This window comes from Pelodiscus sinensis, chromosome 1, assembly GCF_049634645.1.
Source record: "Pelodiscus sinensis isolate JC-2024 chromosome 1, ASM4963464v1, whole genome shotgun sequence".
NCBI lineage: Eukaryota > Metazoa > Chordata > Testudines > Trionychidae > Pelodiscus > Pelodiscus sinensis.
The window spans coordinates 214,149,320-214,174,422 of NC_134711.1; the positions used below are offsets into that span (position 1 = coordinate 214,149,320).

Genomic DNA, 25,103 nt, shown 5'->3' on the forward strand with positions numbered 1-25,103 from the left:
ATAAGTGTGCAACTTGCCCAAATAAGTCTCAGAGAAAGCATTAAATAAAACACTTGAGGTAACACTGGATGATGTGTGAGTCTTGTGAGCAAACTGCTTCATTGTGCATTTTAAGTTTACAGTACTTTGTAGTAATGAACAATTATATTTTTTCCTTCAAATTATACAGTCTGTAAAAAAATCATCTGAGCACACGATTAATAGCTTTTTTAAAGCTCACTGCGGAGCTACTTCCTTCATTACCTGACCTCTCCTTATCTTGGCAGTCAAAATATATGGTATGTTGTCAGACAGATTCTAATCCTACTTCCATGGGATATGATTTGATGATAATGTTACTAAAAGACCAGATCACTAAATCAGCCCGCTGTTTCCAAAGACTGTCAAAACCACAACTAGAAAAAGCCCATTGCAGTCTTTCAGATATTACTTTACAAATCATAATATTTCTTAGGGTTTTTTCTTGTTTTGATTAGCAACAGCTGTAGTATGTTTTGGATAATAAACAGAGAAGCAGGGCCAATGTGAGGTGGGTGCTGTCACTTTCCCCCACATGGCCCTCTGCTTGATCATTGGCCCTGCTCCAGGCTGTATTTAATTTACTGGCGATTTAGACAATTTATTTTTATTACATATTAAAACAATAATGATCAAAAGTGCAAATTATATTAAAAATGCATATGTGACATTTGCTTTGTAGAAGTAAAATCTTCCTTACGCCATATACAAATAAGGTTGAAATATGTTCCTCCATTTTAAACCAAGCACCATAATGAATTCCGTAACATGAGCTGTGTAAAGTACTGTATAAAATACAGAGATATGCTCATGCGTCACACATAGTGGGCTAATGGTCATTTTGACAATTTTGAGTGTATTGATGTTAATGTGGTGAAACGTGGTCTTAGTTAAAGCTTTAAAGAGAGAGGGGGGAGCAGTAGCGTGGAGGGTTCAGCAGTAGCATGGAATTTTATGATTTAGAAAAAGATCAAATTAAAATGATATTTTCCCTTTCATTTTAAGTTACTAATATTTACTTGCGCATACATTCATATCAGAGAACAAATTGAAACTAAGTATCCAAACACTAGAAACAGTGACATATCTTGATCTATCTAAGATATGTCTACGGATTACATTGTTGTCCCAAGCCCACGGATGGATCTGGTTAAATTAGATTGTAATTTTATTCACTTAACGTACCTGGGAACACGTGGCAATAATCATTCTGTTCAGTTCAGCATTACTTCCTTCATCATTTGTACTTATTTGGGAGGGCTGCCATCAGCCCTCACTCTTCTCAACACGATTCTTTCAAGGGACCCTGTCAGTCTCCATGGTATGACGGGGGAGACTCAGGGAAAAGCAGAGGAAGTTGCCTTCCTGCAGTATCAGACTTTACACTACCCAACCCTACTTCCTCCAATTTTCTTAGGGAATGCCTTCCCGCACGACCCCTTCCATAGCTTGTTTACCTGTCTAGGGCACTTGCTAAACTCATCATCTGGCCTAACTTCCTTCCCTACCAGCTGTGGGGAAGGCACCTCCATGTGGCCAAGATAGAAGAGCAAGAAAGATTCCTTCCTAGCCCCCAAAGGAACAAGTGACTAGTGAAATGCCCATCCTTAACATACAAACCTGGCCTTATACTAATCCTACGGGTGGGTGTTGTTGGCCCTAGACAGAAAGAGTTCTTACCATGGTGCATGGTATAAAGATCCGCCCCCCTCTCTCCAGATTGTTGGGCTATTGTTTTTCCATACCTGTTCCTGCCTTGTCCTTTCCACCAGGCTCTGTCCAGGTGTGTTCTCTTTCCCCACTCATTACAATTCATTCCTTTGAGTGCTGCTCCCTAAGAAAGTTTCACCTTCTTTGTTTCTGCAGCCAGACAAAGACTCACGGCATCCAGTTGAAGTGAGCATATTTTCATGTAGGTGATGTACTCATCACCCACAGTGTCTTCCTTGTCTCCGGAACCTCCTACTGGCTGTTTGCCTCTCACTGCACCTCCCATGGTTTGGCCCATTAGCCAATTCGCTTAAAGCTCAATCACACGTGGCATAACAAAGGGTCCAACTAGAACTCAAAGGTGTGAAGTCCAAATAATAATTCTTCCACTCCTTTTCTTTTGGGTGACATTCAGTGTTCTCATTGACCCTCCCTCAGGTCCTCTCTCACAGGAGCCGTCATCTGCTTATGCAGTTGCATGTCCTGTTCTCAGGGGCTGGTAGGGGAACATAGCCCAAAGATCCTGCATTAAATACCTAAGACTGTTCCTTCAGACATGCTATTGTTTTCCTGGGCCGCTTCCTACCTGTAAGGTCCTTTGGCTGCTTCTCTGCAGCCTGTGTTTAACACAGCCTCCCTTTACTACTTAAACCTTGGGCTTCTCCCACCCCAGCTGACCTAATAAGTCTCCCACCTCCTGTGGGCTCCTATAAAATGCTTTTACTGACCTATCGGAGGGCCTCCCTCAAAGGAACTATGCTCGTTCTCCTTCCCACAGAAAAGTTTTGCTTTCTTTTTATTCTTCTCCCCTCCCACAAATTGAGTTCTCCACCCTGTACAGTCTTGTCCTAATCCCTTCTCAGACTGAGTCACTAATTAGCCTTAAATTGGCACATCCTTATTGGCTGGAAGCTAGCTGCTACGTCACAGGCAAGGTTGAGCCTTAAAGGGCCAGCCAGCCTGTGGCAATAAACTTAAAAACTGCACATTTCCATTTCTAGCAGGCATGTCAATCAGTGCACTCTTTACGTAAAGAATGTTGCTTTGTTCTTCGTGTTGTCTTTGCTAAGCTACCAGTAGAGTTACATTTACCTGAACTGACAGTCTTCACATAATAATACTTCATTTTAGACCTTGGAAAATAGGTTACAGAATATTTTTTATAATAAATGACAAAAGTTTAGGAAATATACGTTCTGCTTCAGCACTCCCACCAAGCCTATCATCAGTATCCTAGCAGTACATTATCTAAGTCCTGATGGTCCAGCTCTCTGAGATTAAAGCAATTACAATGCATTAGCAATATGTGCTGTAATTTTAGTTTTCCTCCTCCACTCTGTCAACCCTTGGATACAAAGAGAAACAATTTAGAGTTACTGTCAAAAATGGAATAAGAAAATGAGTAATATGGCAGTGTTATATCACTGGATAATAAGCGGATTTCATTCCTAATCAGTTTCTTCACCCATCACATCTTTTAATATGCTGCATTCTATCACTGCAATCACCTGGCTCCTACCTACCATGCATATCTACCAATCCCACCATGTTGCTTTGATTTTCAATTGCTCAGTCATTTATGCCAGCAGAGAGGTCAAAATAGTAATGCATGGGACCACAAGTAAAAGGCTTTAAAAACAAAAATGAAAGCTATCCTAAGGAGAAACAAAGAGGTGTATTTTTAAGTGCATTCACATGGATGCACCATTTTCTTTGATTTTCCTATATTGTCAACATCCAGGTTTATTAGAGACACAAGGTGGTGATGTAATATCTTTTACTGGATCAGCTTCTGCTGAAGAGACAGACAGGTTTTCGAGCTTACATAAACTTCTTCTTCAGGTCTGTCTGGCAACAAGACTGCATGAGAGCCAGATTTGGCATTTTATCGGAATGCCATTTTTAATACAAATGAGAAGTCCTGTGGCACCTTATATAGTATCATGAGTTTTCATGAGTAAAACTCATGATACTATATATATTTTTGTAAGTTTCTAAGGTGCCACAGGATTATTCGTTTTTAAAGTTACAGACTAACACAGATATCCCTCTGAGATTTTTAATATCAGTTCTCCCAAACAGGTGGGTTGTAACCTGAACTCAGTTCCATTTATGTACAGGCAGTCCCCGAGTTACGCGGATCCGACTTGCGTCGGATCCGCAGTTACGAACGGGGTTTTTCTCGCCCCGGAGGACGGGAGCAGCGGGACGCGCAGATGAGCCGCGGTCCCGCCTCCCGCGTACTCCGGGGCGAGAAAAGCTGCTCCGCGTCTCCCTGGTCAGCTGGGGGGGGAACCCCCCCCCAGCAGACCAGGGAGATGCTGAGCAAAGCCGCGGAGCACGCGGGCAGCGGGACAGCCAAGACGCGCCACGGCTGTCCCACTGCCAGCGTCATCCAAGGCTTTGCTCCCCGTCTCCCTGGTCTGCTGGAGACCAGCAGACCAGGGAGACGGGGAGCAAAGCCGCAGAGCACGCAGGCAGCGGGACCGCGGTGCGTCTCAGTCCGCCGCCCGCGTCTCCCAGGTCTGCTGTGGCGGGGGGGGAGGGAAGGGCACAGCTAGTGGGCGCTACGGGACCAACCAGGCAGTACCCCAGCTGCTCTGCCCCAGGCGTCCTGATTCAGCCGCTGCTCCTCCTGATTCAGCCCCATTCATTCGTCCTGATTCAGCCCCAGCTGCTCTGCCCCAGGTGTCCCCAAGTCAGCCGCTGCTGAAACTGACCAGCGCTGACTACAGGAAACCCGAGGCAGAGTTGCTCTGCCCCGGGCTTCCTGGAATCAGCCGCTGATCAGTTTCAGCAGTAGCTGACTTGGGGACGCCTGGGGTTCTTAAGTTGAATCTGTATGTAAGTCAGAACTGGCATCCAGATTCAGCCTGTTGAAACTGATCAGCAGCTGATTCCAGGAAGCCCGGGGCAGAGCAACTCTGCCTCGGGCTTCCTGTAGTCAGCCGCTGGTCACTTTCAGCAGCTGCTGAATCTGGTTGCCAGTTCTAACTTACATACAGATTCAACTTAAGAACAAACCTACAGTCCCTATCTTGTACGTAACCCGGGGACTGCCTGTATACTGAACAACAAAGACCATGACTAAATTCAAAATGCTCAGCTCAATGTTAAAGACACACCCAGAAGGTTACTAGTAGTGCAGTTTTCAATGCCTCTTATTTTAACAGGTACTACTACTCTGTGAAACTCATAAATTCCTACTGCTATTAAGGTATATGACACAGCTAGCTTTAGTTCACTTGTATTCAGTGGAAAGATTGAAAAACAAAGGCTCTGCTTAGAATTTTTGCTTTTCTTTTTCATGACCAATGCTTTGAGCTCATTTGTAGACATTTCCTATTCCATTGATTTTAAGATCAAAACTAAATAGAAAATTTAATAAAAATGTATCTATAACTCTTGAAGAACAGAGATTACTTAATTGTAATTGGAGTCCTTCAAGATGCTTGGTTCCTACGTGTGTTCCACATGTTGGGTATATGCCTACACTATATGCCCAAGTTCAGAGATTCTTCACAAGCAGTGTTTAATGGCCCACACATGCACCCTCTCTTTATATTCTAGACCAAGTGCATAAGAAGCAGCATAGGCCAACACCTCTCCAATTCCTCTTCTTAGCATGACTCCAACAGGATCCAAAGCAATGGGGTGGATAATGGAATACACATAGGCACTGCCCATCTGGAAGAATTTCTGGCCGCAGGTAAGTAAGCTCTATTTCTTCCTATTGAACTGTAGGCTTGATTACGGGCAGAAAGGTCCTGACTAGGCCCTTCAGGAATTTGTTGTTCAGTGAGTAAAAATTGAATGCCTATCTACTACATGAAGGAAGGCACTGAACACTGCTTGATGGGCTTGCAATAAGCAAAGGGAAAAAACCTGAATTCTTCAGTGACAGGAGATAACCAAAAATGATTGAAATATCTGCAGAGTCCGAGGAAGACGGTTTGGGTTATGGCCAGGCAAAGAAATGTCTCTGTTTTCTCCGTGGTGGCAGCCCAGATGCAATGTCATGGCCACCCAGTCTTCTCATACATGGATGATTGACTCCAAATAGGTCACTCCAGCAATGTGGTAAAGTTTGTGACTTTGTTCCTGTTCCATCTTTGAGCAGTACTTGTCAGTTGCATGCACAAGTCCACTGTGACCCTCACAAGGATTATAACTTTTGTTAGAGTGACTCTGGACCCAATTTCACTGCCTAAAGGCCTCGCTTTGTTCCATCCATTCACCAGACAAAAGACTGCATGGCTGGTCAGGACACCGGTCACTCCCTGAAGCAAGTGAGAAAAGTCACTCTGCCGTTCATGTAGTCCTTGTATGGGGAGTGGATGGATAGCTCAGAGCCAAGCCTATAGGCAGTGTAAATGAAGTCTGGCAAATGGCATCACATCGAGGCCATTTGGCCTAGTAGATACAGGTGTATTCTGACCGTAGTTTCTGGTTTCCAAGTAATATGTGATATCAGATTGCTCATTGATTGAAATCTTTCTATGGGGAGGAAAGTTCTTACTAAAATTGAGGGCCACAGTGGACTTTTGTGAAAACCCTGGGAGCTGTTGCTAGTCTAAAAGGAAAGACTCTGGTAGTGTTCTTGATCTATCAAGAACCAATTAAACTGTCCGTGGGATAAATTATTATCTACATCAAAATAGGCATCCTTTATTTTCACAGCCATAAACCACATTCCCTTACTGATGCTAGTTGTAACCATCCTAAATTTTGACTTCTGAATAAAGATGTTCAATTGTCAAAAGTCTAAACTGGACATCCACCCACTGTCTTTTTGGGGAGCTAATAAGGATGGAGAACAGAACCCTTTCTCTTGATACACAGGTGGATATCATTCTTTTGCCCTTCACTGGAGAAGAGAATCTGACTTTTAGAAAACAGTATGTTTATGAGAGTGGTCACTGTGGAGGAACCAGGAAGGTTGTTTGTGAGTGGAATGGGAGAGATATTCAACAGAGTAACCAGAATGTATGGTTTCTAGAGCCCACCTGTCTGTCATGATAGAGTCCCAATTGTGGGTAACAAAGTGAGTGATATCCTCCAAAGACTGGGGGGTGGGGAAGAAGGGAATATACATGGCTGGCATGAATAAAGATAGACAGTTCTCAATTGCGGTGTCTAGAGTAGTTAGAGCGTGAGTGGGAATGGATAGAGGTCATAGCAGTAAAAGTGTTGAAAATCAAGGTCTTTAAACTCTCTGGCACACGCACAGAGACTTGGCTAGAAACTGGTGGTAAAATGTTTTTGGAGGAAGTGGTGTTGGCCTATATACCTGCCCCTGATGTTTTTCTCAGAGATCATGGGGTCAGTGTACAAATGTCGAGAGTAGGTTTTCTTACTGACCAAGTAAGATTCATATGGCAAATCATCTATGGCAGTGGTTTTCAAAGTAGTGTGGTGGGCCTTCTCAGGTAAGCTCTGGAGGGCCCACAACACTTTGTTTAGCTAAGGGTCCACAGCCACGGAGCTTCGCAGCTTCCATTGGCTGCGGTTCATGGTTTCCAGCTAAGGGGCATTGCGGGAAGCATCCTGGACACTGAGATAAACAAAGCATGTGGAAGCCACCAGACACTGCTGGCTAAGAATTTCCAGACTAGCCAGCGAGAATTTCCATGGCTCTCATGCATACCCATGTGTGGAATATACATATTGACCAGCATTCAAAGAAGTAGTCTAATTTTCCTTTAATTCAATGTATTATTAATACAGTGCCTACATGTGGCTGGTGCTTTAGCAACTTGTAGAAATTATTGGTAAAATAAACATCTATTCTTATATACATACAGGGTCTGTCAAATTATCTGTGTCGGGATGCAGAAACTGCCTGAGCCAGGGTGGTGGAAATTGGTGTTTGGCTTTGCCCCCACCTCACGTGGGATGGTGAGGGTTGGGTGGACACAGACTTTGCTCCACGCTCCTGGGGTCACGTAGAAATTTTTGTTGTCAGAAAAGGGTTAAGGTGTAATGAAATTTGCAAACTGCAGCTGTAAACAATTCCCACAAAAGCACTTAAGAGCGCAGAACCTATCTGGTAGAACTGGAATTTTCCATCACTATTGTAAACGACACAGTGACATCCTGACTTCACTGAGGGCAAAGGGAGTTTTATTATTGATTTAATAGGGGCCAGGATTCACCCATGGAGTTCAGTTATGCTCTCCATTTCACCCACACAAGCCCACTGAAGTTGTTGAATTCAGTGGCACTGCACAGCTGTGACAGAGCACAATGTGGTTCTCTTTGATGGGTGCATCACTACCAAAAAACACATATCTGAAAATTAGTATGGGTATGTCTACGCTATAAGCAATACAGTGGTAGTCCTGTGGGCCTGCAGCTGTTATACTGTAGCAAAGTAGTGTAGACACTTAGCACAGCAATGCAAGAAGTTTTTCCATCATAGTAGTTAAGCCACTCCCTTGAGAGCAGATAGCTAAGCTGACAAAAGAATTTTGCCATTGAACTAGTAGTGACCACTGTGGGGCTTATGTTGGCTTAATTATTTCTCTCAGGGATGTGAGTTTTTCACACCCCTGAATGACATAGCAAGCTAGGTATAAGTTTTACATATAGATCTAAGTGTATGTGCTAGGGTGGTGTGCTTGAAGGTACTGCATATGCTCATTATCATTGTTGTGTACATTCATATCTCATGAAGTGTGAGACTAATTCCATAGCAGGTGATGGCTGAGGTTCTGTAAATTATTGTTCAGACAATCAATATTTGCAGACTGTCAACAGGCTGTTTGGACCTCATTAGTTCCACTGCAGAGATAAACATACCCAACTCAGGCTCTTGAAACCATTAACCTAATGAACAAGAATGATTACACTTTAATAAGTCATAATTTACTTCCACAGTGTATATTTTCTCTCTCCCAAGTGAAGTTAAAAATGTTCTCCAAAAAATAAAATCTATTTATTCAAAGCCACATCCATGCAATACATCTCATTAACTGGCTGTACAAAGGCAGACAAGCTTACTGTCATGTTAGGCACTGAAATTTAAAAACTGTCTCTAATAATCTAAGATGCTATTAATAAGAAATTAAAAACATAATGTATCCTGAAAATATCATATTAACAATGTTCTTCTAATTATCTGAACTTAATTTTCCTAACTGCTTATTAGAAGCCTTGATATCCTCTAACATTTCACCTTCTCTACTTTTTCTACTGTAAAAGCACTCATAAAATCATGTACACAATAATCCCAAATTTTACAATGTCATCATTATCTCACCTAATTTGTACTCTGTACTGCAAACCAATGTTAAGGTGACTGAATTGTCAAAATTAAAAAAGAAAAAACAAAAAACCAACCAACCTCTGGTGCTACACTGTTGTGGTGAAATCTATACAGTTATAAAATAGACTAAAGTTAGAACACCATTTTTTTAAAGTGTGCTGGTATCACTGCTGCCAGCGTGTGTATCTTGGAGTGGAGTATTTTTTCCGGTAACTTAAGTTTTCTGAATGAATTTGTCATGTTATACCGAAACCTCTACTATTTATACAGCAGAGGGAAAAAAAGCAGCAACAATGGTGTCTATGAGTGAAAAACAAAGAAAATATCAGCAAAAGTATTTTTGGTTTAGAATTTTCAAAAAGAAAATTCTGCTCCTTCCCTCTTTTCTCCTATTTTCACCATTTTGGCACTGAATGATTGCTGTTTGGGCAAGGCTGATGTTTGGCATGTAGAGAAGGCAGAAGAGGAATGGGAAGAGAAAGGTATTAAAAAAGTAAAAAACCCTGAAAATCTGACACTAAAAATGATCATCTTAGTTTCTCTTCAACATTGTACTGTCTTTCTAGTTTCCAGGGAAATGTTAAATTCCTATTGGTTTTGTTGTTTCTGTTCATTTATTTTTTATTTTATAAAAGTTCCTCCACCTTCCCTTTCAGAATTCTGGGATACCAACTTATTTCAGTGTTCTCTTTTTTTTAAATAAAGTTTCTACTTTATTTTATATGCTTTTTGTCACCTTTTGCTTCATTAATATTTACTGACCTTAGAGGACGAAATTATTTATCTCAGTTGTTGCTAAATTTTCCCTAAAACATCTTTGCAGCACATGCAGGCATAAAATAATGCACTCTTTCCTTCCTTTCATCGCAGAAAAATCTAACTCTTGTCAGTCACCAGGCTGCCCTCATCACTTCTGTCTTTAATAAATCCATGGGTCCGGACTTAGTGCATCCGAGGGTACTGAGGGAGTTGGCAAATGTCATTGTGGAGCTTTTGGCTATTATCTTTGAAAAGTCATGGAGATCGGGAGAAATCCCGGATGACTGGAAAAAGGCAAATGTAGTGCCCATTTTCAAAAAAGGGAAGAAGGATGATCCAGGGAACTATAGGCCGGTCAGTCTTACCTCGGTTCCTGGAAAAATCATGGAAGGGATCCTTAAGGAATCCATATTGAGGCACTTGGATGAGAGGAAAGTGATTAGGAATAGTCAGCATGGATTCACAAAGGGCAAGTCGTGCCTGACCAATCTGATTAGCTTCTATGATGAGGTAACTGGCTCGGTGGACATGGGGAAGTCAATGGATGTTATATACCTTGACTTTAGCAAGGCTTTTGATACGGTCTCCCACAATATTCTTGCCAGCAAGTTAAGGGATTGTGGATTGGATAAATGGACGGTAAGATGGATAGAAAGATGGCTAGAAGGCCGGGCCAAATGGGTAGTGATCAATGGCTCGATGTCAGGATGGCAGTCGGTTTCTAGCGGAGTGCCCCAAGGTTCGGTTCTAGGACTGGTTTTGTTCAATATCTTTATTAATGATCTGGATGAGGGGATTGATTGCACCCTCAGCAAGTTTGCGGATGACACTAAGCTGGGGGGAGAGGTAGATACACTTAAGGGCAGAGATAGGGTACAGAATGACTTAGACAAATTGGAGGATTGGGCCACAAGAAATTTGATGAAGTTCAACAAGGACAAGTGTAGAGTCCTGCACTTGGGACTGAAGAATCCCAAGCATAGTTACAAGCTGGGGACCAACCGGTTAAGTAGCAGTTCTGCAGAAAAGGACCTGGGGGTTACAGTGGATGAGAAGCTAGATATGAGTCAACAGTGTGACCTTGTAGCCAAGAAGGCTAATGGCATATTAGGTTGCATTAAGAGGAGCATTGCCAGCAGATCCAGAGATGTCACCATTCGCCTTTATTCGGCTTTGGTGAGGCTGCATCTGGAGTATTGTGTACAGTTCTGGGCCCCCACTACATAAAGGATGTGGACACATTGGAGAGGGTCCAGCAGAGGGCAACCAAAATGATTAGGGGGCTGGAGCATATGACTTATGAGGAGAAGCTGAGGGACTTGGGTCTGTTTAGTCTGCAGAAGCAAAGAGTGAGGGGGGATTTGATAGCAGTCTTCAACTTCCTGAAGGGAGGTTCCAAAGAGGATGGAGAGAGGCTGTTCTCAGTAGTGACAGATGGCAGAACAAGAAGCAATGGTCTCAAGTTGTGGTGGGATAGGTCCAGGTTGGATATTAGGAAAAACTATTTCACTAGGAGGGTGGTGAAGCACTGGAATGGGTTGCCTAGGGAAGTAGTGGAGTCTCCATCCCTAGAGGTGTTTAAGTGTCGGCTTGACAAAGCCCTGGCCAGGTTGATTTAGTTGGAATTGGTCCTGCCTAGAGCAGGGGGCTGGACTTGATGACCTTCTGAGGTCTCTTCCAGTTCTATGATTCTATGATCTCTTGCTCCTAACATATTTGTAAAAACCTCTTTGCAGCCGGATAGTTCCACTAACAGGACTAAGACATTCTCTCCCCAGTCTAATCAGTGATTTCCCTACATCTTAAATACTGTCAAAAAAGGGTTGTGTGCCCACCACTCCCCTAATGCAAGTGTGTATGGAGTGAATAAGTGTGGTAAGGAAAAGGCCAAGACTTTGTCCCATCTACAACCCCGCCAGCTGGAAAGAGCTAGAATATGAAGGCATAATGTGTTCTGGTAAGAGACAGTACCATATCTGTTCTTTTTTTGCACCTTGTATAATTTTGTTCTTCTACATTATTTCCATTTTCACTTTTTAGTCTCAGTATTAAATATATTTGAGGTAGGGATGTAAGCGACTAGTTGACTATCCGATAAACTAGTAGTGATGTGACTAGTCGTTTCCCTACCTCTTGCTGCCTCTATTAAAGAGAGGCAGCGGAGGAGGGGAGGGGGTCGGCTGTTTGCAGGATACCGCCTATATCCTGCAAAAACTCTGCTGCATCCAAGGAACGTGTTTGCTCTTCCCCTTTTGTTTGCGGATAGGAAGTGTTACAAATATTTTCTGTAATTATTTTGTGCATGTGAGTGTGCGCATACAAACAATTAGACAGATAGTTGGAGAGGTTGATTTTACATTCCGATTAAATTATAATAAAGAAAATGAAAGGCTAGCAGATTATAATTTTGTGAAAAGCATTAGTAAAAAGGTGCATGAAGTGCAAAATATGCACTTGTTTGTGCAGGTGTATTTAGAATCTGACAGCTGTTCTTTGTGCTAAGATTTTCATTCATACAAAGGAGTACAAAGGTAACCGTGATGCCTTCTGATTTCTCATGCTCCAACATATGGAGCTACATACTTTCCATTAATCCATCCATATTAAACAGTCTTCATCCCAAAAATTACAAATATTTAAATATGTCATACTTTAAAACAACATGGACTTTCGGCTACATCTAGACTACGGGGGTTTTGTAGGATACCTCCTATATCCCGCAAAAACTCCGCTGCATCCAAGGAAGGCGTTTGCTCTTCCCCTTTTGTTTGCGGAAGAGCAAATGTGCTCTTTTGGGGAGCCCTATGTACCTCGTTTCACGAGGAATAAAGGCTCCACCGAAAGAGGGCCCAAATGGCAGAAAAGCCTCTTAAAAAAAACCGGAAAAAGCTATGCAAAATGCAAAGTGCATTTTGCGTAGCTTTTTCCGCAAAAACTCCGCAGTCTAGACCTAGCCTTTAGAGAGTGCTGCATATGAAGCATTTACAGGTCTGGGTCCTTGATTTCCTTGATAAAGTAAATCCTCAGCTTAATTCTGGCTATTCATTAACGCATTCTAGTAACTTCTAGTGATTAATATAAACTATCCGGTCATTCAGTATTATTATAAGAACACGTTAGTTCTTTGCTATGAATTTAAGAGATTAAATGCTGAAGGCAAATAAATCAACCAGAAGCAAAAGCATGTTCTCCTGCTATACATTTTCATTACTGTTTGCTTTTAAGTGGACAAGAACATAACAGTCACATAAAGACACTACATGATTCCATATGAATCACCAGGGATGAAAGTAACTGCCAGGACTTACTAGCACACCGGGGTCCTGGGAAAGGGAGGCAGTTCAGGGACCCTAGAAGGAACAGGACCTCAGGTGGAAGGGGTAGGGCTGGAAGCCAGACTCCTCCCAGCCAATCCTTCATGGCCACCCCATGGCTCCATTGGCAATTTGAAGGGCCCAGGGCTCCCAGCCACAGTCGCAGCTTGGGTTGCCATGTGTCCACTTTTGAACCCAACAGTCCAGTATTTGAGCTTTCTGTTTGGGAAACAAATTGAGAAAATATAAATGGCCGGTATTTTCTAAATAAGATGAAATGTAAATTGTGATGTAATGTCAAGTGTGTCTGGTATTTCTGTTGAAGCCATTTGGCAACCCTAGTTGCGGCTGCCACAACTGCTGTAATAGCAGCAGCTGGGAGCTCTGGGCCCTTTAAAATCACCAGGCCCTGAGGCAGCTTTGCTGCCCCCCTTGTCAGTGACCCTGCTGTTAGGCCTGCTGATGGGATGGCGGTGGGGGAGGGAGAGCAAAAGGGCAGCAAGATTAAAGCACTGCCATGGTAACATTTTAAGAGGGTCCTTAAAATGCTGCTGCAGCAGCGCTTTAAAGTCAGCCATTCATGAGCCGCTACTGGTAGATAGTTTTTACCAGTATGCTGTACTGGCCCCTGCCGGCCCGCTTTCAGTTCTGTGAGCAACTGTATTGGAGATAATCTTGCCAATCTGTGTTCTCCCCCTTAAGGCAGGCATCCCATTCACCACATGGTACTTGATTTACTACGTCAATTGTGGGCAAGCATTCTAAAATACAGGCAGTCCCCGAGTTACGCGGATCCGACTTATGTCGGATCTGCACTTACGAATGGGGCTTTCTCGCTCTGGAGCTCGCAGGCAGCGGGTCTGCCCAGAGCACAGCGGTCCCGCCACCTCGACCTCCGGGGCGAGAAAAGCTGCTCCGAATGCCCCTGGTCTGCTGGGGACCGTCTTCAACAGACCAGGCACACCTGGAGCAAAGCTGGGGAGCCCGAGGGGTCCGGAAGAGGCATGCTAATTTCTAACTTTGGAATAGGGAAATCCGCAGGGGATTTAAATATCCCCCGCGGGATTTAAATAAACATGACCGCCGCTTTTTTCCGGCTTGGGGAAAAGCCGGAAAAGAGCGTCCACACTGGCAAGTAGGAATAAGAGATCCTCTGGAAAAGGGCTTTATTCTGGAGGATCGTGCCAGTCTGGACGCTCTTTTTCGGCTTTTCCCCAAGCCAGAAAAAAAGCTGCGGCCATGTTTATTTAAATCCCGTGGGGGATATTTAAATCCCCCGTGGATTTCCCTATTCCAAAGTTAGAAATTAGCATGCCTCTTCCGGAGAAGGGGCCAGTCTAGACGTAGCCATATTGTGTCTTGGTAAACACTTTGGAGGGGCCTTCGCTTCTTGTAAATATATACAATTTCTAATAAATAAATGATTCATTTTCTTGTTTTAGAAAATCATATCATATTTAAAGTACAACCTAAATCAAACTAGTTGAATGCTATGCAGTCATGTAGATAAACTAACTGCCTAGGAATGAAGGACCACAACTTTGAAACATGAGAAGCATGATCTTTCTCAATTAACAGAAGACTTTAAGTGATGCACTCGGAGCAATATTAATCTTGGGAATACAATCATAGATGATGGGGTTGAAAGAGATCTCAGGAAGTCATCTAGTTCAAACCCGTGCTCAAACAAGACCAATCCTACCTCAGTCTTTCAAGATAGCGCTTTTTTGAACTGAGCCCTAAAAAAATCTTAGCAGGGAGACTCCACTCCCTAAGTAACTCATTTCTGAGTTTCACCATTCTCCCAGTGAAATAGTTTTTCTAATACCCAACCTTCCTCGTTGCAACTTCCTCATTGCAACTTAAGACCATTGCTTCTTGTGCTATCATCTGCCAGCACAGGGAACAGCCTGGCTCCACTGTCCTCTTTGGAACCTCCCTTCAGGGAGTTGAAGGCTGCTATCAAATCTCACCCTCCCCATTCCGCTCTACTGCGGACTAAATAAGCCCAGTTTCCTCAGCTTCTGCTCATACATCATGTGCTTCAGCTCCCTAATCATTCTCATTGCCCTCTGCTGGGCTCTCTCCATTTGTCCACTTTCTGTAGTGGAGGGCTCAGAATTGACACAATACTCCAGATGTGGCCTTGCCAGTGCCGAATAAAGGGGAATAGTAACTTCGCTACATCTGCTGGCAGTGCTCCTCCTAATGCACCCTAATATGCTGTTAGCCTTTTGGCTACAAGGGCACACTGTTGACTCATCTCCAGCTTCTCGTCTATTGTAAGCCCCAGGTCCTTTTCTGCAGAACTGCCGCTTAGCCAGTCAGTCCCCAGCCTGTAGCAGTGCTTGGGATTCTTCCATCCCAAGTAGAGGACTTTTTTCTTGTTGAATGTCATCAGATTTCTTTTGTCCCAATCCTCCAATTTGTCTAGATCACTCTGAAGCCTATCCCTACCTCCAGCGTATCTACCTCTTTCCCAGTTTAGTGTCATCCACTGACTTGCTGAGGGTGCAATCCATCCCATCATGCAGATCATTAATGATGATGTAGAACACCTCCCCACACCAGGACTGACTCGTTGGGCTCTCTTCTTGATAACAGCAGCCAACTAGATATTGAAATGTTGAACACTACCCATTGAGCCTGATGACCTAACCAGCAGTTTTGTCGATGGCTGTAAACCTCATTCTATGAGGAATAACGCCTTTTGTCGACAGAGTTCTGTCGACAGAAGATGTTATTGCAGATACACTGTCCTTTGAGTCTACACTGTCATGTCAACAAAGCGGCTTGCTTTGTCGACGGAATTGGTTGTAGTCTAGATGCTCTTTGTTGACGGAAGCTTTATCTACAGTATCTGTTGACAAAACTGTCAACAAAAGCCTGTAGTCTAGACGTACCCTAATGTATTATGCCTACGTAGTACAGTTTGTTTTGTACTGGGAAGCCTTGCAACTTCAATGGGCTCAATAACTGTATAAGTTTGTCAGTGATTCTGGGATGTGCGCAATATTTGGAAACATACAAAAAGGGTGGGTTTTTTTGTTTGTTTTCTCATATAAAAGACAATAATAATCAATCACAAAAAGATGTGGAAGTTGGGGGAATAGATATTTCCTATATCCCAAGAACTGACCATTGCCTCCTTCAGTTTGAGGTGAGGGAACACCTATTTGGTGCTTAGTAGTTGTTTCTCCCCTCAATCCCCACAGTCTTTAGGGACAACTGATCACTGTGAACAGATTGATAGGTTTTCATTGACTAACTGTCCTCCACAATGGCCCCTATGTACTCTAGCTCAATCTATTTAAAAACAAGTAGTCCCGTGGCACCTTAGAGACCTTATATATATAATCATGAGCTTTTGTGATCAAAATCCACTTCTTCAGATGATTATATTATACTATATTCATGATATTTCATGATACTATATATATTTTTGTTAGTCTCTAAGCCTATGTCTAGCTTGCAGGCTTCTTTCGGAAGAAGCTTTTCCAGAAGAAATCTTCCAGAAAAACTTCTTCCGAAAGAGAGCGTCCACACTGCAAAAGAATTTTGAAAAAGCCATCTGCTTTTTCGAAAGATAGCATCCATTTCAGCTGTGATTACTATGTATGGAGTGGCCACCAGAGCACCTGTGCTTTTTCCTCTTTCCTCTTCTTTCAAAAGAACTCCCTCTTCCCCATCAACACACGCCTTTTTCCGAAAGAGCTTGTTTGGAAAAAGGTTTCTTCCTCATAGAATGAGAATTACCAATGTTGGAAAAACCCCTCTGTTCTTTCATGTGGATGTAACTCAAGTGTGGACGTTAACTCAAGTTTTTTTTGGAAAACGGGTGTTTTTCCGAAAAAACTCAGTAGTGTACACATACCTTAAGGTGCCAGAGGACTATTCATCTTTTTAAAGTTACAGACTAACATGGCTACCCCTCTGAGTCAATCTATTTAGAAGGTTAAGAGGTGACTTGAACATGACCTTCATTGGGAAGAGAGTTCTGATAGCAGATGGCTCTTCAAACTAGCAGAGAAAAACATAAGTCCCTGCAGCTGGAAGTTGATTCTAGACAAATCCAGACTAGAAATAAGGTGCCAGTTTTTAACAGGGTAATTAACCTGAGCTCTTCAAATCAAAATTAGATATTTTTCAAAAAGAAATGCTGTTACTCAAAGTTAGGGGCTTGATGCAGAAATTAACAAGTGAAGTACAGGAGGTCAGACTAGAAAATCCCTATGGTCTCTTTTGGCTATGAAATTTATGAAAAAAATCTTCGCCACTGATTTTTCCCCCCATAGTTTACAGATGACCCGTGACAGATGAATCAAAAAGAGACACCGAGAGCATCTGAGGGACATCTCATGAGGAACACCCACATTTATGATTTACAGATGTTATAAGAACCATACGGTTGTGAGAAAGGTGATGAAATATTTCCTTACACAAGGTTTTATTGGAGTTAAAATTTCAATTATCCAAAAATCTGATTCTGGGACAAGCTTTCTTTCTACTCCTTAAAATTAATAGCATGGTCAGAGGTGAAATGTGAAAGGAAGTACTGAGGAAAGGGAGAGAAATATAGTCCCTGAGTTAAAATTTGGATAATTCAAATTAGAGCAGAAAGCAGAGAAATGGATGAAAACAAACTTCCTTCTTATACTGTCTACATTGGGGTGGGCAAAAGGGCCTTCACGGGCCAGATCCGGCCCGCCAAACAGGTTGATCTGACCCGCAGAGGCCCTGCCACTCCCCCCCCCCAGGCCAATTAGGGAGTGGGGGGGAAGTGCACAAAGTTTCCTCCACTCTGTCAGGGAGCGCACAGTGCTGAGAAGCACCACGCACTTCTGGCAGGGTGGGAGAAGACTTTGCATGCTCCCCCGCCCCCAAGTCCTGATTAGCCTGGGGGCAGAAGGGTGAGTGTGCGAAGCTCCTCCCATTGCTAGACACATGAGCAGCTAGGGACAACCTCCGGGAGAGGAGGAGAACAGAGACTTCATGCACTTTCCTCACCCCCAGACCAATCATGGTCTCTGGATGGGGAAGCAGGAAAATATCCTGGCTCTGCCCCTTCTGGAGTGGCCTGGGGTCACTTCAAAAATTTCAGAATTGACCCCTGGCAAAAAATTATTGACCCCTGGCTTACATGCTTTTGAATCATTGATGGGAACAAACTTCTAATGTGACAAGTGCGAAAAAAACAATTGAAACTATTAATTATGGGGGTTTTGTCTCTCTTGTATGTAAATAATTTGATAGAATGAACAGAAAATCTATTCTGAGGTTAAAAATCTTTAGCTACTATAAAATCTGGAGCTAGCTACTTAAATATGGAAGTGCCTTAAAAACAGATTATATCTACATGAATTTTAACAGTCTAAGATTGCTGGCTCCCTGAACTCCCATATAAAGCTTGCCCAAGAATGAACAAGAGTATCCTGTTTTCTAAATGCAAAAATTTGGTCTCAAATCTCAATTCCCATTCTAAGGTCCCTTTTTTCAAATATTTCAAACTCTGCTCTGCAAACTAATCCTCTTCTAATTTATGTTAGATCCAGAAACTAGGTGAATACATGGGTCAAATTCTGTTGTACCTTATGCCAGCCAAACTAAATCTTCTATATTCCAATGGATTTACTCCAGAACTACAACAAAATAAAAGTTACTCCTCATTGTCAACATGTAAATTCTACATATTGACAGAAAAATCACGCATATTTCTGAATGTAATCCTATTTATTTATTGATTGATTGATTGGCAACTTTAGATCTATCTTGTACAACCTAAGCACAATGAACTTTTCTACTTAAGAGAACACTGGAAGGAAATATGCCTATGCTTCAAATAACACAGATAAATGAAAGTATGCAGTTACTGTGAATACTCTTCAGTGACAACCTGTTATCAATTGGCAGCCTTCCCCACTCTGTGTAAAATTATAACCAGACCTCAGACATTAATATAGAAAGAGCCTTATGGCTTTACAGTGTACACGTTTTTTCTTTGGTTTGGATTAAACTGGAACAGATTAACTTAATGTTGCATGAAAATAAATGAAGTGCCATCTTAATTAAAAGATAGTAGTGCCATGTCCTTTGGCTGGGCATCAAGCAAGCAATTTTAGACTTATTTTATTAAGAAAAAACTATTTTTCCTCATAGTCTCTATACTAGCACTTTTATCCTGATTTATTTTAATACACCAGCCTGCTTATCCAAGCAGCTGTGCTTCATCTTGCTTCCATATAACACAGCAGAACGGTATCATTACATTGGGAGTTTCTGAATCATTAAAGCTACTCTTCTGAGCTATACAAAAAGCCTCCTGGGCAAAATATACCATTATTATAGATCAGGTTTAAATATTAAAACTGATTAAAAAACAAAAGCATAGTCAGCCCAGAAATCTGGAGTCAATGCCAAGTGCTGCTGTGCGGGGAACTAGGGCAATGTCTACACTACAGAGTTTTTTCAGAAAAGCAGCCGTTTTTCACTTACGTCCACACTGTAATTGCGTTCTTTTGAAAAAATTGAAAGAATAGAGCGGTTTTTCCTCTTTTTACAAGGAAGAAGCCTTTTTCCAAAAGAGCTCTTTTGGAAAAAGGCCTGTGTGGACAGGGAAGAGGGAGTTCTTTCGAAAGAGGAGGAAATAGGAAAAAGCATAAGTGCCCTGGTGGCCATTCCATACATAGTAATCACAGCTTAAATGCGAGATAGCGTCCATTCAGTGTGGATGTTATCTTTCGAAAAAGCACATCGTCTTTTCAATGCACTTTGGCAGTGTGGACGCTCTCTTTCGGAAGATCTCTTCTGGAAAAGTTTCTTCTGAAAGAAGCCTGCAGTCTAGACATATAGCCTGAGACTGGGACTGAACCAAACTCCTAGTGGCTGAGAGCAGCAACTGCAAACCAGGAGGAATGTACTGTTGTCACCAGCAACTGCCTCCTACTGGCCAGCAGTGGCGCAGACAAGCCCCAGCATATACAATCACCTTTCTGAAGATTAGTCTGATGCAAACATAAAAGCTACTGTACATATTTTCAAGACAGTGAATAGCAGAAGAAACCGATCTTGCATACACAAACACACACGCACGCTTTCTCATCCAGGATATTGCTAGAACAGGTTGCTAGAACAACATACAGTAAAATTCCAATAGTCCGGCATCCAGCTGTTTGGAACTCCTGATACTCCAGCATCAAAATGCCAAGAGCTCCTGACCAGCTGATTAAAAAACCTGCTGCTCAGCACACATGCTGGCTGTAACCAGAGGGAGCATAAGGTTGGGAGGGGGTGGAGAGTGGGATCACGTTACAGTATGGAGAAGAGCGTTTTGCTTCAGGGAAGAGGAAAGGGAAGGGGAGGAGGAGGATCAGGTTACAGCACGGAGGAGATGCAAAGAGGAAGAGATCCATATCCATCAGGAATATTTCTAGTATTACCAGCCTCCAGGCAGTTCCATACAGCTACTTTTAAAGAAGAGGATACACAAATGTTTTATTTTCCCTCAAATATGGAATGTCCCCCTGCCTCAAAAGGACACATGCCCTGCAAGGGTAATATACAGTCACGTACCAGTGAAAGGTTTCAGGCCTAACACTATGCAAACCCATCAAGTCTAGAAATGGGGATTTTACACCAGGGGTTTTTTTTAATTGGTCACAGTATATACATCTTAAGACTGTCACATGGATGCAATCCTTCCTATTCATGATCATGATCATGACCATCTCCCTTCCCATTCACAATCTCATAACATCCCTGTGACAGCTACAATCACTACTTAATCACATTTGGGGATTTGTAATGGTTTTTAATGCAATTTAGTAGCTGGAAACAAGTAAGGCAGTCAGCATCATGTGACTAGCTAGCTCTCCCAAAATCACCACCCATTGTTCATAAACTACAGCTTAAGGATCAACACTTTCAACTGTTTAGAGAGGAGAATTTTCTAGTTACTCAACAGGACAGCACAGTGAGTGTTTCTGGATATTGGACCTTTCAATCAAAATGTTATTATGTTCAGGAAAGCTATTTAAGTATTTTATAGAAGTTCATATAAACATTATTTAAAAATTACTTTGTGTCCTATACTGTTGGGCACAGGGTTTGAGATCCTGGCCCAACTGAAATAAATGAGAGTTTTGCCACTGACTTCAGTGTTGCTAGAATTTTATCCTATGTATCTAAGGAAACCTGGGTGCATATGACGAGAGAGAGAGAGAGACAAAAAAACAAACAAAATGTTAACTCCATAAAATTGTGAATACTTTATGCTGAATAGTGATATACAAAGGTTTATGAGCACATGATAGGAGTGCTATCCAGTCCCACACTTGTGCCCTCACCTTTGATGAGTACTGCAGCAATCCCAAATTCATGACAATGAAACTATTATTATGTTATTATGCAATCTCTTTTAATTATTATTATTATGAAAATGGCTCTTTAAACAACTGTAAGTATATAAGCAATTAAGACTGTTTCTTGAAAATCTAATCTGAAATCACACCAAGTATTTGTATTAGATTCTTTTCTGTATTATAGCAATTGCTACAAACCCAGTTGTGTCATAAACCATCTGTACTATAAGAAAAATCAGCAACAGTTGCAGAGCCCTGCAGGGCAAAAAAATCTGGTATGCCACTGGAATTTCCACACTTAGTCAGCAAACTGGAAGGTAGGTTAAGTTGGAAGATAACTATCTGTCTTAAGAGATTTCTATAGCACTTAATGCTGTTATGCAGATTTTGAATAAACATTCCTTGCATTGCCACAGCTTATGATTTTTGTGTGGAGGACACTGATCTTTTTAAACAGATGCAACTTTTAAAAATAAAAAAGCTTTCAGATGTATAAGAAATTGTTTGTGTACAATATTTTTGTTCTGTGCATGGTATTACTCCATGCACAGAACAAAATATTTTCCAGAAACTTTCAGGTTAAAACACTAAAAAAGTGTTACTATTGTAGTAAACGTGTTCTGTCTATACATATGCATGTAGTTGGCAAATAAATATGGTTTCAGCATAGACTTGGATTTTTGAATTCTAAGTATTTTCTTTCCATTTGCTTTACTCTCAGGGGCACATTTACAATGAAACTCGAAGTGCCATGCACAGGCATGGCACCCCCCAACACCACAGGGCAGTCCAGCACACGGTCTGGCACCCTTTGGCCCATGCAGAGGGTGGCCACTCTGCCGGGGGGGAGGGAAGGAGTCCTTCTGCAGAGAGGGCTGTGGGGGGAAGGGGCAGGAGAGCAGGGAAGCTCATCTGCAAGCTGTAGACTCAGGAGAGCTGTCAGGAGTTGGGGAGCAGCACGAACACAGGCTGGAAGGCTTCAGAGGAGCACAGGGCAGCTGCACATCCGGCCGGAGAAAAACTGTGCTCTGAAGCGGGTAAGTGCTGCTTCTCTCCGGCCACTGGCTGTGTGGCTACCTAGAGCTCCTCTGGAGACTTCCAGCCTTTGCTCGTGCTGCATGGCCACCACCTGGTGAATGTTGGCTACCCACAGAAGCGGGAGGGGATGGGGAGGAGGGCAGCCGGGGGATGGAGAGCCCACAAGCTGCATAGCTGGCAGGAAAAAGCTGCACTTTGAAGTGGGAAAGCGTCGCTTCTCTGTGTCAGCTGGCTATGTGACTGTACTGCCCCCAGGTGATAGGGAGAGCAGCCAGGGGTGAAGAGCCTAGGGTGGGCATTTGGCACTCAGATGACTGATGGAACTGTGCTCCCCTCCCCCATCTTCAGTTGGAACACGTGTGGGTCTCTGCCCACTTCTCCGGGCCAGCCAGCGCACAGACACTGGGGTGCCTGAAGCGGTCCTCCAGGCCCATGAAGATCTTTGCATCTCTTCTATTAGTCTTCTCCAGCTCCACCATGGTGGTTCTCTTCCTGTGTTGGGCCCTCAGCTCTCCCCCTTCCACCTGAGGCCCTGCCCTCTGAGGATCCAGACCTGCTCCCCCAACACTTTGCCCAGAGGCCTGGTTATTCTGTCAACAACCCTGCCAGGACCCTTAATTCCTGTGCTTGTAGACCACACCCAGGTCTGGAGCTGCACCTAGGAGAGACAGGGGCTGGCTTTCAGCACCCCATATTAAAAATATTCCAGTGCCACTGGTGTTAACCTAATTGGGGAATGGGTGGTCCAGACCATGGCCCACCCAGGCCCACCTGTAGCTACAGGACTGCTCTTCCAGACCATTTTAATCTGCCTAAATATCAAGGTGCGTTTTTTTTTTAGCAATAATGAAGTGATACTATAAGTCTGGCAGTCAAAAATGCAAAAGGAAGGCGAGGCAAAAAGACAAAGCTAAGCAAAAAGAAAGTTTGTCATCTTATTTTAAAAATCTTGAGGTATTGAACAGAGGACATTTATCAAAAAGTATGGGCAAGAAAACATCTTAATTGTTTTAGCACTTGCTGAGTTGTGGGGCTACCACTACAACAGCAAAAGTTGAACAAGTCGACTCTGAAGTGGCAATGGAACTACAAAATATTGGTAATTTTCTCAAAGTAAGGGGAGAAACCTATCATGAAGACATTGCACTATTGCCAGAATCTATTTTATTGGATAATCCGAGAAATGTTGCGAGAGATATTGCTGATCGTGAAACTTCCAAAGCTCAGATTAATGCTATGTTTAAATTTGTTCAAAGATGTCAATTATCTGGAAGAATTGATTCTGTGTTATTGCCTCAGTTTGAGAAAGAGTTTTCTTATTGGAGGAAAGTGCTGAGATGTGTTATTGCCATGGTGAAACTGCTGTTTTCTTTGGGACGACCGCTAAAAGGACATGATGAGTCATCGGTGTAAAATCAAAAAGGTAATTTTTAAACCTGCCTTGAATATCTTAGTGAATTCAAATTTTCTCAATGAACATTTGAAAAATTATCAGTATTGTGGCACAGGGAAGACCAACTTTTTAATGCACCAAACCTACAATTAATTCATTACTGTAATAGCAGAGCAGCTCAGAAAACAATTCAGTGATGAAGTAAAGGATGCCAAGTACTACTGCACAATAGTTGATTCAACACCGGATGAGAGTCATGTAGACCAATTAACTTTAAGGTATGTGACAGGCAATGGTGAAGCTGTAGAGTGATTTATTTATTTTGTCCCACTAAAATCCCACACTTCTGAATGGTCCTGGCCATGCTGATATATTTATTTACCGGATCCACAGCCACAGAGGCTCACAATTCCCACTGGCCCTGGTTTGCTGTTTGCAGCCAAGGGGAGCTACAGGAAATAGCAGCCTAGCCAATGCTGCTTCCCACAGCTCCCATTGGCTGCAAACAGCAAATGGAGCAAATGGGACCCATGATGCTCTGTGGATGGGGAGAGGGTAAATAAACACACTGAAGCGGCCAGTTAGCAGGTGTCTCAGAGTGGTTTTGTAGACCACTTTGAGAAACACTGGTCTAGAGACAACGGTTTTGGAAATCATTGCAAATTGAGGTTTGGATATCAAAAACTGTCGTGGGCAGAGCTTTGATAATGCCACAAATATGGCAGGACTGAACAATGCAAATCCCTCTGCTTCATTCATACCACGTTCCAGCCACTCCTTAAACGTAATCTGCAATGCAGCAGCCACATCTTGTAAGGAAGCTACATTTTTTTTGACTTTGTTAAAAACACATATGCTTTTTTTCAGTTTCCACACATCAGTGGAGTATGACAATCACACTTGGAGCAGGCAAATGGAAAACATTTGGTAGTCAAAAGAATTTGTGCCTCCAAGTGGTCTGCTCATGCAGATGCTGTTTTGGCCTTGATAACGAGCTATGGTGTTATAAAGAGACTCTTATTAGACATAGTCACACCAAATTCTGAAAAAAAACACATGCAAAACTGAAGCAAAATCCCTAGCAGGAAAGTTTGAAAAGTATTCTATTGCTGTGTTTACTATTTTGTGGAACCGTTTCCTTCAAAGAATGAATGCTGTCAGCAAATCACTGCACAAAGTTGATACAAATTTATTGAATGCTGCACAATTGTTAGCCTCAGTTACACATTTTGTCATGGAAGTTCAAA

At 42.5% G+C, this 25,103-nt stretch overlaps 1 protein-coding gene across 3 annotated transcripts in view; it reads right to left on the minus strand.

Annotated features, from left to right (window-relative positions):
* The window catches only part of FRMPD4 (FERM and PDZ domain containing 4), a 438,211-nt gene that overhangs the window by 182,027 nt on the left and 231,081 nt on the right, over positions 1–25,103 (minus strand). The window contains exon 1 of one of the 3 annotated variants that reach the window (XM_025184488.2): positions 1,764–2,468. The exons of 1 other annotated variant lie outside the window; for it this stretch is intronic. In XM_025184488.2, coding sequence (XP_025040273.2) covers positions 1,764–1,834 — 71 coding nt within the window. In that variant the 5' untranslated portion in view covers positions 1,835–2,468. Of the gene's footprint in view, positions 1–1,763; positions 2,471–25,103 lie in introns of those variants that run through there. One more of the 3 variants, XM_025184490.2, reaches the window with a different exon arrangement.